Raw genomic sequence first — 17,718 nt, forward strand, 5'->3', positions numbered from 1 at the left:
ACACTGACAACAGTGGACTAGGGTAGCTTGTCTTTCCAGTAGGGGTATAACAAGTGTGGGGCCAAGAGATTTAATTAATGGGACAGACTATATTGCGCATGCCCAGTACATCCTCCTCGATACTTTGGATAATGGCTGCTAGGTGAGATAAGCGGATGGGCCGCATCCTTTGAGTGTGAGGCGCTTCCATTGAAAGGACCGTTAACTCGGGCGGTGCCGAGTTAAAATGGTCGATATCCGACCCGAAAAGCATCCCGAAACCGTTGTACATACTTCGAACATCGTCCTTCAAATGTAAGTTCCCTCTTTTTTCTTGTTAATCTTGGCCGGGCGCCACGGTCCGCTTGTTAGCCAGGCTACAGTTGGACTTAGAGGCTAGGAGGGGGGCACAGTTTGTGCTAATCTTTAAAACAGTTTTAAAGCTGTCGGCTTTTAGCGTCGTGTATACGTGTGTGGACGTGGACGTGACAGCATTATGACCGAGCTAACTCTTAGGGTATGTTTTTATTCCCCGTTGTGTTTAAGTGAGCTCGGTTGTTGACAGTAGCTAACTGACAGCGATGCTAGCTGACTACGTTAGCTCGAATTGTTGGCACTGTGCCTGCTGCCTGCTCGTTGCAGCTCATCATTTCAACACAACACGTACACCGTCACTGCTGTATTTCCCACTCGCCTGGAGACACCAAAGCCTTAAATTAGCCTCGCCTGTCCCATTTTATACTGCCACACAAAGCAGTCTGGTTAGCACAGTGTTGCGGTGTTTTGCGGAGAAGCTAACAGATCTTTTCTTCCGTCGAGACAGGGGGGGTTACTAGAGTTCATGGCGTACCACAATCGATGCAGCAGTCGCTCATCCGTAACGTCTGTGGTACCGGTGTTTCAGTTAAGCGAGTAATGGTATAAATACACCCGTTTAAACTAAGTCCTACTACACCATATCCTGTAGCTCTTCGTGGATTAAGACAGATAAAAATACAGTGGTAGACGGCTGCGTTATATAAGCTCGGATTCTGCTTAGTGATCTCACTCTGGCCGGTGATAGTCGTGGTGAATTCACACAGTTATGTAAGTTATCAGGATCCTGTCCCGCGCTGCAGGGATATTAATGGACTGAAACTCTGCTACTGGCAGCTTTGAAGAAGTCTCGAGCTTTACAAACATATTGGAAACTTGTCTTTTAAGTGTCACATTAGAAGTTTGTGGTAGATTGAAGCAAACTGTGTTTTTGTTAGGAAAATGGTATCCCGAGTGAGTGATTACCTATAAAACGTGCTTCAGACTGAATTCGCATGTGAAAATGATCATTTACAGCACCTAAATTGCAGGGTTGTAAAGAAGAATTTCTGAAAAGACTGCAGAAGCTGTGCTGTTTTGGAGTCAGTTTCACCACCATTAGCATTAAGGAAAAAGAGGACTACATGTTGATTCCAGAAATTTCACTTTGTGGCACTGTGAATTTGCCATAAATAAAGGTCTGCTGCATGAGATCGTGGTTAACAATGGCTGATTTATTCAAAGTCCTTGAGTTTTAAAACAAGAGGACCAGGCAGGTTTGTCATGCACAGTTTTAATATCGAAACTGCAGCAGGATCTTTTAACCTTACAGAAACAATATACTTAGATTGCTTTTGAGTAACCGTTAATAGGTAAGAGCACAGTGGTCTTATTAGATGTGTGTTTTACATGAAATTAGAATCAATCTGTTTATTAATGACTTTGGTGCATCAGATGGCACTTTCTTGATTCAGTGTTTTATTGATTTGATTGTGGAATTTTGTGTTCCAGCAGCTACTGTTACAGTATTGAATAGGAGAAAGGAAACAGAACCACAGTCTTAAATATGAGAACAAGCAATACAATATCTAAACTACTGTGAAGTAATCAAAGTATTGCTGATGACTTCACCACAGTAGCTTGATTTTAAAAGTGGGAAATAACATATCTTTCATCATACTGTTACTGTTGCAACATTTATTTCTGAAATGTTGGTTGATAAATGACAAAACATTTTGCTCATTGTATGCAAAGTCGCACAGATGTAAATAGACCAGTCAAAAATAAATATTTACTCTTAAACTACATGCAGGTATAAACAGTGTTTGATGACAGTGTATACTGTGAGACCGTGAGATGACAGAAATGTTAGCCATTAAAGATTTTACCATACTGTTTACATACCAAGGTATGTGCTTATCATTTGTATATCTTTTGATTGTATTTGGCCATTGCAGTGTGGCAATGTTGCAAATCAATTAGCTTGACAGCTTTATGGCAATATTGGATTTAAGATTTTAAGAATTTTGCATCATTGTGATAAAGTGCAGACTTTCCTGTCTTGTTTTGTAAATGCATGGTTTCTCAATTGATTTAAGAAAATGTACTTTATAGATGTTTATATCTTCATATTGTTACTTAAAATCTCACATATTGTTATTCATTCCAGTTCACCTACTCTTTGTTAAATTGTAAATAAACTACTAAATGCATTTGCCATGGCCAAAGTGTAACCATTATGGCAATTTATACTTATATAAACAGGAGAGGAAACTGAGGAGTTATATATTTGACAAAACTGTGGAGTCAAATATATGAATAAGCAGATTTTGCAAGTATGCCTCATTTATCAAGCCTGATGTTGAGTTGCACCTGCATAAAAACACCTGAGAGTGTTGCCATAAATTGTATTTTCATTTGCAGTGGTCATGTTAAGGTCTGTGCAGCTGGTCAGTGTGTGGAAGCAAACAGAAAGGCCTAGATTCATTTGCATTTAATCAAGTCTAGATTGATTACTGACTGATAAATTTGACTATGCAAAATCATAGTGGTGGGTGAAGCAGCTCTTCATGTAGCCACTTCTCTTGCTAACAAGTCTTTGTTTAATGTACTATACCGTATACAATCTCACATGTGGAACTGGAACAACTGTACAGTGTTCTTGTGGAGTCTCAGCAGTTCCATACCTTTCTAGTTGAGCTGTTTTCCCAGGATCGTGTTTCTTGCATTCCTGTCTGAGCAGCAGAAAGGTACATGACACACATATGTGAGGGAAGGGACACAGTCTGCAAACAAAATTAATTGTATCTGGCACTTGGTAAGTTTTGTTAAGTCAACCACCTGATTGATCCACCCTGCACAAACACACAAAAATTGGGGTGGCAGCAAGGCAGCACTTTCTGAATTTGTTGCAGGTAGTCATTTCAACAGCATGCCTAACATCATAATTTGGGTTTCAGCACCAACTTCTAGCACTAAATGGACAATGTTTTAGCTCTCATATCTGATGTGAGTCGACTTGGTTTCGGTGGATTAGATGAGAAAATGTTTTCTCCAGTCACATGTAGCTTAGTACACGGTTACCCTCAGGGTGTAACTGTCACCATTAACATTACACTTTTTTTCTAACATATGTATTTATTGCACTAGTGTATCAGTACTTCTTGTTCTTCTATAGAATAGTTTTTGCTGGCACTAATTTTATGGACATCTGTTCATTCTTATAAATGTCTCTCTCACAGTGTTTCAATAAGTAATTTCTATTGTTTTATTGATATAACTGGTAGGATATTCATTTTATAGTCACCAAACCAGGTAGAACAGTGTGTATAGTTCTCTCACGCTAACATCCCTGGCCTCATTAAATGCTATGCTGATTGTTATAAGGCTGGGAATTAAACACCACCCATCTGTCAAATGCAGGAAATGTTTGCTAATGTTAGGCAGTGTATTTGACATAGAATAGTTAGCAGTTAATGTGTTCTAGGTACTTCTCACTGCATAAACCCCATTTCCTGATTGAGATCTTGCTTTATGTGAAATTATTATTTGTGTTTGCCTTGCCTGCTTCCTTCTACACTTCCTCTGTGTCTCTGCCTTTCTGTGATCTCCCTTCATTACCTTACTCCCCCCACTTTGCTTACTGGTTAGCTTTCATCTTTTTTTCTCCTCATCCTGTAGAACTGTTTTGGAACTTCCTTGCATTATATTCATCTTTTTCTTTGCCTGCTCTCTTTCTCCACAGCGCACCCACTGTTAACATCCCGTCGTAGTGGTCAGTTCTGCCTGCCGATCAGAGGTTAAGCTGAGGCCATGGCAGTGAAGGACCGTGTCGAGGCGGTGCTCAATGTGGGTCTGCGTGTTCCCAGCATCATGCTTCTGGATGTCCTCTACCGCTGGGACGTCAGCTCCTTCTTCCAGAAGATCCAGCGTTCCAGCCTCTCCAACAATCCCTTGTTCCAGTACAAATACCTGGCACTCTACCTGCACTACGTAGGTTAGTGTTGCTGCTTCTTTCTCACACACACACACACACACACACACACACACACACACACACACACACACACACACACACACAGAGTTTATTCCAATACAAATACATCCCCCTGTATATCTTTGGAGGGTTAGCACAAAACAAACACACTATGCAAATGCTTTGTTCTGTCTGCACTGCATAGCATTTAACACATTTGATAACGTAACACGTGTATACGAGCTGTAGCCGTTGGTACGTCAGTGTTATCTCTCAGGTTATCATGACCTGCAGTAGGTGTTTTGTTTGGACTGTTTGACTGGGTTATCAGCTAAAGTGGCTTCTGCTCTGTTGGTATTATCAGTAGGCAGAGTGCCAACAATCATGGTTTTATGGCTCTCTTGGTTAGATTTGCATGATTTCATTTCTTTCTTCCCCATTCACTAGCGTCAGTCCTCTGTATCTGACCTGGTCAGTTTCAGAATGTTCACTATGGTGGTAGTCTGTAAGCAATATAGCTGCACTTTGTGGTGTTTTCAGGACAGTCAGGTAGATTGTTTAGCATGACAACAGATGGAGTATGATCACAGATCTGATTTACCTGATGATAAAATAAGAAATGGATGGATAGATGCAGCCTCACACCAGTTTTCCTTGTCTAGCTGTGTGGCTCTAGCTCCGATTCTGAAGTGTTTCCCTAAGTTCTTCAAATTGTTTTGGGTTGACCAGTTTCCTTTGCACCTAAGGTTATTTTCACCTGCTTGTGACAAGTTTCATAAGGAGGAAATTATGTGAGTGGGGGTTTATTTCGTCCCCTGCTAGTTACCTATTAGTAAGAATTGCTAGTGCAGCAAAAAGGACATGGTCCCTCACAGTTGTTTACTGGAACGCCTGCCCAAAGCAGAGGCACCACTGTCTGGAGTTGTACTCACAGTGACATTGATAGTGGAAGTACTGCTCACTTTATTTAAGTGAAATTGTTTTCTAAAACAGATTGGAATCAAGTCTGTATCTATATCTCTCTTTACAGTTGAGATAAAATACATTGATTGATACATACTGATTGACATATCCTGCCCGACAGACAAGCTGGCAAAAAACCTCAGTGGTGAAGGTAGTGAAATGATGAACTCCACAACATTACCCCAGTGTGGTGAAATGTGTCTTTAAAAACACTCTTCCTCACTGTGTCCCTAGATTGAACTGTGGTTGCCAATTTTGTGATTAAATGATTACCATTTAAATGTTGATCAGAGAATATGTTTACACGTGTATTGTAAGTCTATCTCAGCTGTTGTTAACCATGTGGTTTAAGTGGTGACGTACCATTTTAACAGGTGTTACTCATTAACTAAAGGACAACAACCTCTTTTTGAGGCAGACTGCCATCCCAGTGTTCACTACTCAGAAAAGATACTTGAATCAGACTGCCACAGAACTGGTCATGGAAACTTAAAACAAGGTCTGCAGCACAGGGAACCAGTCAGGTGTATTTTCAGTGACACAGAAGCACTCAAAGACCATAACATTGATGTGAGAGTGAAGTTGATACAGCAAGAGAAAACCTGCAAGCACTGTGATGGGGTTTCTGTGTTTTTATACGTCTGTGTGTGTTGTCAGACTTGGCTGCAGTTGGTTAATGAGCCAATAGGCTTGGTATGTGCTGATGAGTGCTGTGGGTGGACAGACAGAAAGAAGGGGGAGAGAGACAGGAACACCAAAGTAACTGTTGCTATGCACTGAGGAGGTTTTTTGCAATGGTTTTATGTAGTAGACTGTTGTGCGTCAAGCCTATTGGCCACAGTGACAAGTGAGCTGCCTGCAGTTACATAAGAAACATCTGTCATACACATACACATTCAGTATATCACTTTTGTGATTGGCCTTCAGAACAGGGAGGATTAGAAATACTTTTATGACACACATTTTTTTCACTCTAAGTATTTCTGTTTTATGTGTCTGTCTGTGTGACTGCCTTGCAGGTTACATCCTGAGCTTGGTGCTCCTGACTCTGCCTCGTCAGCACCTGGTTAAACTGTACTTGTATGTCCTTACGGCTTTGCTGCTGTTTGCTGGTCACCAAGTTTCAAGGTATACATTCATACACTAGGGATACATGATATATCACAGGCTGATATATTGTGAGGTGATACAAAGGAAAACTTTGTTGTTTCTATTGTTCCAATAATTGTATTTCAGCTGATAGTTGCATCTAATAATACAGAGCATGCTGCAGACCACGGTCACCACTTGAGCCTAGTTTTGAGTGGGGATTTTTGCCTCTTTACCTTTCCCCCCATCTCTCCTCTCCTCTACTGTGTCAGTACTTGTTTGTACAAGGGTGGGGTTGAGGGGTTGAGCTCCCTACACTCACAGAACAGACAGTTTCCTCAAAAAAGGCCTCAGAGGGAATTAGAAATTCTTTTTAATTTACAAAAGAAGGCTCTCTAAATATTTATGCTGCATTAGAAAAGGAAACATCGAAAAATCTAAAAATAAATATTTATTGTCCTCTTTGCATTTTTGTCACAACAAACAGATTATCAGTGACAGTTAATGTTTCTGAAACTCCACATCAGTGAGTAGACATGATTACATGCAGCTGTCTCATGTTGTCTTACTCTGGTGAATGCCTTCAGTGACAGATAACGATTTTTTAATGGCACCTGCTCCCCATATTATTTCCAAATCAGTGACTGTGACATTTCAGGTATAGGTAGTTATATTCTGTCAGATACACAAAATGTATTTATGTTATACTTTCAGTTATAATCATTATTGGATTTGCAAGGGCACCATAGCCTTTAGTTGGCATTTACTGTACAGTATAATATACTGTACCTTTTCACTCAGTTTAGTCACAATGTATATCAAACGCTAGTGTGAGTTTTTCTTCTGTTAGTTCACTTGAAGGGCAAGACATTTTACAGCTAAACTGTGCATTAGTCGTATGTAATGAGTGACCATAGATTTTCTTTGTAAATTGAGAATTTTGATCTCTCTTTGTCAGGGATTATGTCCGCAGTGAACTGGAGTCTGGCTATGAAGGACCTGTCTACCTGGAACCTCTCTCCATGAACAGATTCACCACCGCACTCATAGGTATAACCTTACACATGAATGCATGAAGACACGCTTGTAAAGTATACATGACGAGGCATGAATGCATCATACACGAAAGTCAGAAAGATGCACTTCAGTAGTTGCTCTATGAGCTCAGGGGTTACTCCTCTTCCATTTCAATTTGATCTCTGTCCTTTCTCCTTCATGGTTGCTCATGCACCTTGAAAATGGAAAATGAATTATATAGATATTCTTGCAACTGTGTAGCTTGTCTGCACTTCAGTCTTTATGGTGAGGGGATAGTCAAAAAAATGTGCATCTGCAGGGGTTTAATCGACTATTGTTCAAAATTGCTGGGCTATTTTTAAAAAAAAAAAAAGTCCCCTTAGGTCACATCAACTTTCAGCATAAGCACATCTTACTGAAAAGCAGCTACTACTCCTAGTACTGTGAAAGCTGGTCCATTTTGAAATGGAAAATATTTCTGGGTATATAGGACCTGGTTTCATCTTGCTAGAGAGTAAGGATGGAGTCTCCTGTGCTATAAATAGACCATACTGAGTGCTGATTTCACTGCACAGTGAAAGCCTGAGAAAGCAAAAATAACATGGTCACAGTGACAAAGATATACTGCTGTAGAAAGATATTAAAGCTACTAAATACAAAAGTGGCCTCATATTGTTACCAGTGGGGAAAGATATAAATATTCTCACGGGAGGTCCTTCGATGTGGGCTCTTAATTACACAAGGTTATAAACAATACATCAGCAAAAGCGGTTTCAAAGTCACATTGCTAACACTGTGTCTATTCATGCGTATTCACGTGCACATCTGTGTTTGTGTGTACGTGCATCCTCTTTCAGGTCAGCTGGTAGTGTGTACACTTTGTTCCTGTGTGATGCAGACCAAGAGGATCTGGCTTTTCTCTGCTCACCTTCTTCCTTTGGTGGCCAGACTGTGTCTGGTCCCACTGGAGACCATTGTCTTCATCAATAAGTTCTCCATGATCTTTACAGGCCTGGAAGTCATTTACTTCCTGGCTTCTAACTTACTGGTACCATATAACCTGGCTAAGACGGCCTACAGGGAGCTGGCTCAGGTAACTATTAATGTGTTCTCATGTTACAATGTTGCAGGATTTCAGCTATAGTAGTCCCTAAGAGATTTCCTCATATGTAATATTAATGTTTTTTTGTCTTTGTCCTTATTACCTCCATCTTTCATCTTCTCGGTCTCTGTATCTGTCACACTGTCTCTCAGGTGGTGGAGGTGTATGGGCTGCTAGCTTTGGGTATGTCTCTATGGAACCAACTGGTCCTTCCAGTTCTCTTCATGTGTTTCTGGCTGCTGCTGTTTGCTCTGCAGATCTACTCCTACTTCAGCACCAGAGACCAGCCTACCTCAAGGGAGAGGCTCCTTTTCCTCTTTCTTACCAGGTGTGACCATAGCACCACTCGTTTGACTGTGAGGGACACTGTACCTCACACTCTTTCAAGTGTGTTTTGTATATGATGAATAATATATTTTGTGTGACGTGTGCCTTGTTCAAAACATAAGTGTAAAGATGATATACTTAACTTACATATATGAAATATGCTAATAGGCACTAAAATGGGATATTGTGAAAATGGGTATTATATATTTCATTTCTAGTTCTACAAAGTTCATAGAGAGAAGGTCATTAGTTTTAAGATACTATGTCATGAATCAGAGGGTTGGTAAAAGGGAAATTTCTACCTGATGGTGTCACAAGACAAACATGGCAATGTATATTTATAGCAAATTTTATGCAAACTGACCAACAATTGTGGAGATACTTTGTCTCGGACCAAAGTGTTACGTCCTATGGCTACAGCCATTGTATTCCTACTTCCTACTTTTTAATTCCTACTTCTTACTCCTACCTTAGACGTAGCTATACCAACAATTTTCTAACCTCTCTCAGCTTATAGAAGTCAGATCAGTGTATTATAGGACTATGATTTTCTGAATTTACATTAAGTAAGTAATTGTGTATTCTGCTGGTAATTACATTTTTCACCTTTCTCCTCCTCTCACATTTTTTCTCCTCCTCTCTCTCCTCAGTATTGCAGAATGTTGCAGTACACCGTACTCCCTCCTGGGTCTGGTTTTCACTGTCTCCTTCATCGCTCTGGGGGTTCTAACACTCTGCAAATTCTACCTGCAAGGCTACAGAGCCTTTATGAATGACAACACCATGCACAGGTCAGTCAGTGTGTATGTCTGCATACAAGTGTGTTTGTGTGGGTTCTTTGATGATGTCTGTTGGTAGGGCTGAACATTTTTGGGAAAATATCTGACTGCGATTTTTCTGACAGATGTTGTGATTCTGATTTGATTTGCGATATAATTTTTGAAAGTCAAGCTTCAGTCCAGGATTCACTATATACATGTAAAATGTGATTGAGATTAACTATTTAAGATATCACTGATATCATATTAACTGCTCTATGTACTAAACCAAGGATGTGAATGAAAATATACAAATCCAAAATGTATTTATTCTAACAAAAAAAGGTATAGAACATACACATAATGCACCATAGATCAATTCTCACAAAACAAACAGTAGCATTGCGTAACTTTACATCCGTCATACTGCTGCCTGTGTGTCCTCACACACACACAGAGCTTATAGACGAGACACAGATGACTAAAACTCTACAGGATTTGTCCTGGTAGAAAATACAAATACAAACCTAACTCAACCTAACGTTAGCTAGTTCATTCTGCCATTTTCTTTCTTTTTCTCCTTTCTTTCTCTCTCCTTCTCGGCTCAACCAGGTATTTTATAATAATTTTCCCACATTGGGCTGCTGCTACAAAATAGCAGACTGCAGGCATAAAGTTGGCGTCTTGGTCATAGCTCGGTTATCCCTCTTGCAGGCCTGTTAACACTGTCAGCTGGTTTTAACTCGTTACACCAGTAGTTTCCGCACTCAGCAAGCAGGTGAACTTCACCTGACACCGGAATGGAGAGAATCGGAGCGACTCACACTGCCTGCGTTGCGCTGTCACCCTGCCCTCCATTTTCATCAAGTATCTAACTCCACAGTTAGTTTTGTGGTTTGGTCATTTTAAGACAAGATTTGGTTGTAAAGTCTTTGCTGTTTGCAAATGGCATTAGCTCAAATTGTGATTCTGGCCAAAATTTGATAAATCTTTCAGCCCTATCTGTTGTTACGTGTTTTTACTTTTAATCACTTTAGAGTTTTTTTTTTTTTTTATTTGTCTTCCTGTACAGAGGGATGACAGAAGGGATCACCCTGCTGATCCTCGCTGTCCAGACTGGCCTGATAGAGCTGCAAGTCATCCACCGAGCCTTCCTCCTCTCCATCATCCTCTTCATTGTTGTCGCTTCCATCCTGCAGTCCATGCTGGAGATAGCAGACCCTATAGTCCTGGCTCTGGGAGCATCCCGAGACAAGTAAACATTTTACTTTATTTTTTATGGGTTTTCAATATTTAAGTTTACCTTTATATTCCAGAATCTTAAAGTGCCACATGTCTGTCTCTTCGCTGTCTGTTTTTTAGGAGTTTGTGGAAGCACTTTCGAGCAGTGTCTCTGTGTCTGTTCCTGCTGATCTTTCCAGCGTACATGGCCTATATGATCTGTCAGTTCTTCCACATGGACTTCTGGCTTCTCATCATCATCTCTTCCTCCATCCTCACCTCACTGCAGGTAAAACACAAGCACTTAGTGACTCACACTCACACACAGAGAATACACACACAGTCCTGATCTTTTTTTGCTTGAAATGTTTTTGAACATTAAATCACAATGGATGGACTAATATAATACTAATTTAGCTCAGTTTGTAGAGACATAAGGGAAATCCTGTTTTTAAAAGCTCATCTGTTTTACCACTTTGCCAAAATATGAAGCCTAAAGATTCTTTTCACCCCCAGGTTCTCGGCACTCTGCTGATCTACGTTCTGTTCATGGTGGAGGAGTTCCGTAAGGCTCCAGTAGAGAACATGGATGAAGTTATCTATTGTGTAAATGGAACCTATCGATTGCTGGAATTCCTGGTAAGTGTTCCACACATACACAAACACAGCATACAGTATCACAGGGGAGCACAAGCAAGAAGGCAGCGTGACATAGGCACTGTCATACAATATGGCTTCAGCATCTGTGCCTCACTGTCATTGATTTCCTCCTCTGCCAGGTGGCGGTGTGTGTGGTGTGCTATGGCGTGTCAGAGACGGTGTTCGGGGAATGGAGCGTGATGGGAAGCACCATTATCCTAGTGCACTCGTACTATAATGTCTGGCTCAGAGCCCAGCTGGGCTGGCAGAGCTTCCTGCTCAGGAGAGATGCTGTAAACAAGATCAAAAGCCTCCCCACGGCCAGCAACACACAGCTGGAACAGTACAACGACATCTGTGCCATCTGCTACCAGGTATGAGCTGAAGAATTCATTTCAGGATTCAAGTTAAAGCTAGGATAATGTGAAATTTTATTCTATACATGTTATCATTGACCAGAGGATTTCAAATAAATGAAATGTCAAAGGAAATGTAACACAGCTTGAATATGTTTGTGTTTTTGTGCTAACTCCTTACAGGATATGAACACAGCTGTGATCACTCCATGCAGTCATTTCTTCCACGCTGGCTGTCTGAAGAAATGGCTTTATGTCCAGGAGACATGTCCTCTTTGCCACTCGCAACTCAAGAGCCAATCACCAGCCGCTAGTGTCCCCAACCAAGACACACCTGCAGCCAATCAGAACCCTGCAGGGCAGGGAGAAGCCACAGCCAAGAAGAGGCAGGAAGATGGCGCTTCTCCAGATGACAGGATGGAAGAGGCAACAGGAGAGCAGGAGCAAGAAGCACCTGGCATGTCAACTGGAGAAACTTCCTCCTCTTCCTCCGGTGCACCCTCTGCTCCCCAGCACCTTGTTGAGACTCCATCACCATCTTCTTCTTCTTCCCCACTCATGACTGATTCTCTGCAGAGCCAGTTGGCCACAGATCATCCCTCTTCCTCCTCCTCAGACACCTTGGACAGGCCTCCCTGTCTTCCAGCTCTCTCTCACACCTCCATCCCTTGTGTCTCTCACCACTCGTCCTCACTGCTACAGGCCCAGCCAGAGATGATCCCCCCTGCTGAAGCTGAGGCTGCCCCACCCTCCACACTGGGCAACCAGGAGTCATCTTCTGGTCCATCATCACAGCTTGACCAGCCCACATCTGAGGAACAGTCTCATCCTCCATGCAGCCTCTGAACCCCATTGTAACACACAAAACATGCATGCACATATAAACACTCGATCTTAATACCCCATCTGCCAATATTCTGCCTATATTCTACTTGTCCAGCAATCGGCTATGCCATCATGTCAGAAATTCAACTCCAGACCCCTTCATATCCATTTTAAGAGAAAAAATCCAGAACAATCTCTAAGCAGATATTCATTACTCAGCATTAAGAAAAATTACTCATAATTCCAACTTTACAAATTCTCTTAGAACAGTTGATCTAAATGTTTCTGATGATGAATTTAATTCATGCCAGCAATGATTTTATCATAACTTTCTTCATGTCTTCGTTTCTTTTTGTGATGGGTTGGGGGATTCAAACCCAAACACAAATTCACTGCAAAAAGGGGGAAAGCAGTAATCTCATCTCAAAAATAACTGGGAGGTCTACATCATGTCCATGAAATGTGAAATCCTGAATGAAACTGAAGTATCACAAGTCATTTTTGCTGTTTTCCTAGATTTTCACATTTATACGATGCAGACATCAACATTTCTAAAAATTCAGCTTTTGTTCTTCTCATTTTGATCCCAGACATTTCATGTGATGGTTGCTCCCATCCTGCCTTTGTTTTCCGCAGCTTCACTCTCATTGCACATTTCATAGTGTTTGGGTTTTTTTTTTTTTTTTTTGCTGTAGTCCTGTATGTGCCATGATCTCAAGAGGAATGGGTCAGAGGTTTTGAGAGCCTTGATAGTCTATCGATAACTGATGGCTGCATTTTAAACGGTGAAAAAGTCTTAACGGTCTTGAAATTTCTCCATCAGTTTTGCTAAAGATTTTTGGTTTTCACTGTCAGATGACAGTAGTTGTATATTGGTGAATACTAAGCATTAACAGACTGAATGTTGTTTCTTGAGGCCATCACATGACCTGAAGCCTGGTGCTAAGCAGAGGATACATGGTGTGGTCTAGTCAAGTGTTGCAGTGTGAACAACTCATTTGGCTTACATGGAGTAACTCTAATTCGTTTCATGTGTCAAGCTTTCTCTATTATACTGCTTCAATATTTGAATCAAAACTTGTTTGGCTGGTCCCAGCAAAAACAGTACTCCTTGTACTCCTTCATTGCCAAACTTTTGTATTATTGTTAAGAGAGATGTTATTTTTAAGGTAATTTTTACATTACTGCTTTACTGGACAGCTTGCAGTGCAGATGGACTGAAAACAAGGGAGGGAAATACAGAAGAGGTAGGGAAACTAACAGAGGCCACAGTTTATATTTGAACCATCAGCATTGTGAAAAGGTGGAGTGTAACTTTGCCCACAGAGTCGGCAAGGAGCCCAAACTTTGTTGTCGTTGGCTTTACTTCATTCATGGTACTCACCCCGCACTCACCCCTCCTCACGTTGAACCAGTCCATCCCAAGTTTGCCGTCAGTCCAGCAATTTTTGAGACTCTTTATCATGACAGGAGCCAATCACCTTGCTCCATCCAATCAAATCCAAGCACCCTGTGTTTTTTAAGACCATCATTATCCTCCTGCTGCTCAGTCACTTCGTTACATGAAATGTCACTACCAGCAAATTGAGCCGTTTGATTGCTTTTTTTTTTTTTTTTTTTGGTCCACACATGCAAGCACGCACACACACTGTCACCTCCTGTGCTTAGCAAATGAGACAGGATGGAGAGACGTGCGTGTCTTGAAAAGTCTGTGTTTAATGAAAGACTAGAACTTGAGAATGCTGAGTCCTGATGCACGCTTATATGTAGAGCTTGCACGCTGCCACTGTTACCATAGCATTTATTTGTTTGTCCCCAATGTGGTCTAACCTTGCCACCAATGTTTTTTTCTGCCATTTCTTTCTTTTTTTTTTTTTTTTTGAGTTGCATTTGCACTAATGTCATTTATACTAGCAATGCTCCAAAGCTGTTCTGTGGCTGTCAGCAACCAAATACCCTCTGATGTGTTTGTGTACGAGGAAACAGCCCAATCTGTTTGTGTGTAATGTATATAAATGTTGCTCTGTATGGCATCTATATTAAACCAGAGGAGTGTTGATATATAAACAAGATCAGGGCTTTAGTTCTCCAAAGCTTCCCAGAGGTTCAGTGTTCTTTGTTTCTTTACTCGCCTGTGAACAAAGACAAACCTCTGGCTAAGAAGCTTTTTTTTTTTCTTTTGGAAAACCAAGCTCCCTGATCTGTGAGACCAGCCAGTGTTGCTGCTTCTCTGGTCTGTATGACGCGTCCTCAAGCTGGTGTGATCACTCCAGTGCCCTCTACTGTTAGGAGTGGGATCAGCATGGCGCAGACGGACAGGAGATGCACTAGTTAACCCTCAACAGTATTACCTACTACCACTATTACTAAAGGTCTTATTACTATGAATGACTTTATTCTTGACATTGGAAAGCGTTGGCTTCAGGGCTGAGAATGAATACATGATCAATGTAGGATCAAACCTGGCCAACACTGTTTAACTGTTTGTGTTTGTTTTTTTTGTTTTTTTTAAAGAGATGAAATGCAGAGTTTGATGTATTTTGCACATGTTCCTTTGAAAGGTGAACATAAGGACTTTCTGTATTCTTGAACGACTTCTCATTTTATTTTTAGCTCCATTCCTTAGACTCTGATTTAAAACAAAGCACTTGAAATGGTTTCAAAAATTTGAACAACTTCGTACGCATTTGATTTTCATTGTGGAGTGTTTGAATCGTGTTGTGCAGAGACATCACCTGCAGGATAAAATGTCAAACACTCCACAACGTGATACATGTCATTGGCAACTGTATTGCAGAAGTAAAAGGATAAATAACAGAAAAGCAGCAGAGAAGCCTGTCAGCTGTCGATTCCAGATGTATTTGCTGAGTTTATACTCCATGTTGGAGAAATTGCAGTTGTTGCGGTTTCTCCAGGCTCTGAACTGTGACTTATTTTCTAAATACTGTCTGGGACAGTTTAACATCAAACATTTCAAAGTAATCTTAATTATCTACCAATTCATCTGATAACCAGAGAAAGTTTATGGACATTCAGTGTTGCATTTTGAGTATTTAAATGCATCATTTGCATTCCAGTGCATCTCTGAGGTTTCAGCTGTGAGATGGATTTCATGTAAAATGCACGAGTGACTGTTAAGGCTCTTGGTCTGTGAGCTGAAGTGCCAACAAATGCATCAAGTCCTCACTGCTGCTCACCACATTGAGCAACATTAGTTTTACTTTAATCCCCCCTCCAGTGTTAAGATTGTAAAGCAATACATTTCCTGTCAGTTCTTGCACTGTACACATGAGTTAAAATCATTTTCTTAGTGCTCCTGATTGAATTGCTGGTAGAATGACACTACAGAAAGAAGCCAGTACAGATACAGTTTAATTTGAAGTTTTCTCCATTCAGTTTGATGGAGTAACCAGTAGAAATATGAATACATAGTGTGATAGTTTAAGTCCCTGAAATCAATCTTGTGTCTGAAATCCAGATGTTTCTGAGACTCATTTTACCACAATGCTTTGCAAATTTGCTACTCTATTACATTGAGCATGTAAGCAAATATTTTAATGGAATCTATAGCTGCCAAAGAGCTCTCTGACCACATTTATTTTCTGGATGTATTTTGGAAAGGAGTTAGCACTGCTATCTGATACGATCTATCTAATACTGCTGCCTCTGACTGACAGATGTGTTGAGATTTACCTCAAAAAGCCTGGTCATTGTTCAGGGCTGCTCAGACTGAGACTCCCTACAAAATTTAGGTTCTTTTATTTTTTTTTTTTTGTCTGATTAGTTTTTCCACACACATTTAGGACCTGCTCTGTAAAACCTGACTCTGAATGCAAGTTGTATTCTGTTAAAACTGCTTCATGGTTGGTTTTGGATTTTATGCCTGGCATTGCCTTGGTTATTTTACAAAAATTGAATGTCAGAAATAAAATGAACCATCCACTCTGGACCCTGCATTTATTTTCTTATGATGCTTGAATTTTCAGTAGGTAAGTGACACACATGTAATTACATAACAATTGTAGATGTATGTATGATTATAGCAGCATATATATATATATATATATATATATATATATATATATATACACACACACACACACACACACACACACACACACAATTAGTACTTGAAACAATTCAGAACAAGAAAATAATGAATATGGGGACAGAACCTGCCCCAGTGTTTTATTTTTTCTGTTTCAGGTGCGTGGAGAAGCCATGTAGTTGCAGATCTGGGACGCATGATGGCGCTGTTGTGTTTTTTTTCCCCCCCCTTTATAGTGAAGTGGAACTGATCCAGGAGACCAACCCACCGCTGGAGAGAGAAACACACACCGAGGACTATTTCTGTCACAACGCTGTGGGGAGTCACTGCGCACAACAGTGAGTTGTAGTGGGTTTATCTCGGACACGATGTTGTGTTTTTCTCTTTAATCTGTCATGTTGTTCCTGTTCTTCAAAGGGCCTCCTGTTTGGCTCGTACAAACTTCTGTATTATAAGCTTCTTTAATTATGTTTCAGTTTCTTATTACTTCTTAGGATGTCTTTTTTTAAGTATAACACTATAATATTCATTCACTGTAATATTCAATGTAACACTTTAATATTCATGTAGTTTCAATGATGCCTCTGTGATGCTTAATTCAGCTTTAAGGTGGCCTTCTATACTCAGTACATTTGTCCTTTATATCACTTACTATAATATATATATAGGCTATTATATAATAGTATTATTGGAATTGGGAATTATCTTATTTCTAGTCTTCAGTGCGGAGTTAGACCTTATTAGACTTAAACAAAATCCTGAGTGTTCATATAATCGATAATGTCCCTTGGATATTCTGAGCCTGATTCTAAAACTGTAGCCTTTTATTTTTACTCGATAATGAGCTGACTGACATTATATTTATATTTCCTTAAATTAAATTGAAAACCTTAAATTATTAGCACACAGTTTAGGTTTTTTATGAGCAGAGATGAATCTTTCCTTTAATATTTTTTTGAATAAACTGGCACATACACTTTGAGCCCACTGCAATCGATCCAAACACTCCTCCATTCAAATATATTTCTTCCGTCTGCTGTGAACTCGCTTAAATCCTATATGGGCTGATCCGCCACTGTCCCCCCCCCCCTCTCTCTTTATAAGCAGGAAACTGGAGCATAAAA

General features: G+C 40.3%; 1 protein-coding gene across 1 annotated transcript; it reads left to right on the forward strand.

Moving 5' to 3' along the window:
• The first annotated feature begins 100 nt into the window (after positions 1–100).
• Positions 101–16,495, forward strand: LOC108893653 (RING finger protein 145). The gene is made up of 12 exons (XM_018691852.2): positions 101–294; positions 4,019–4,270; positions 6,232–6,340; positions 7,260–7,351; positions 8,176–8,411; positions 8,573–8,748; positions 9,398–9,538; positions 10,578–10,760; positions 10,868–11,015; positions 11,243–11,365; positions 11,506–11,739; positions 11,905–16,495. Exons 2-12 carry the CDS (start codon positions 4,087–4,089, stop codon positions 12,565–12,567), a joined length of 2,289 nt encoding a protein of 762 aa, XP_018547368.1. The 5' UTR covers positions 101–294; positions 4,019–4,086; the 3' UTR covers positions 12,568–16,495.
• The last annotated feature ends 1,223 nt before the right edge of the window (positions 16,496–17,718 follow it).

This window comes from Lates calcarifer, linkage group LG20 (genome assembly GCF_001640805.2).
Source record: "Lates calcarifer isolate ASB-BC8 linkage group LG20, TLL_Latcal_v3, whole genome shotgun sequence".
Lineage (NCBI taxonomy): Eukaryota > Metazoa > Chordata > Actinopteri > Centropomidae > Lates > Lates calcarifer.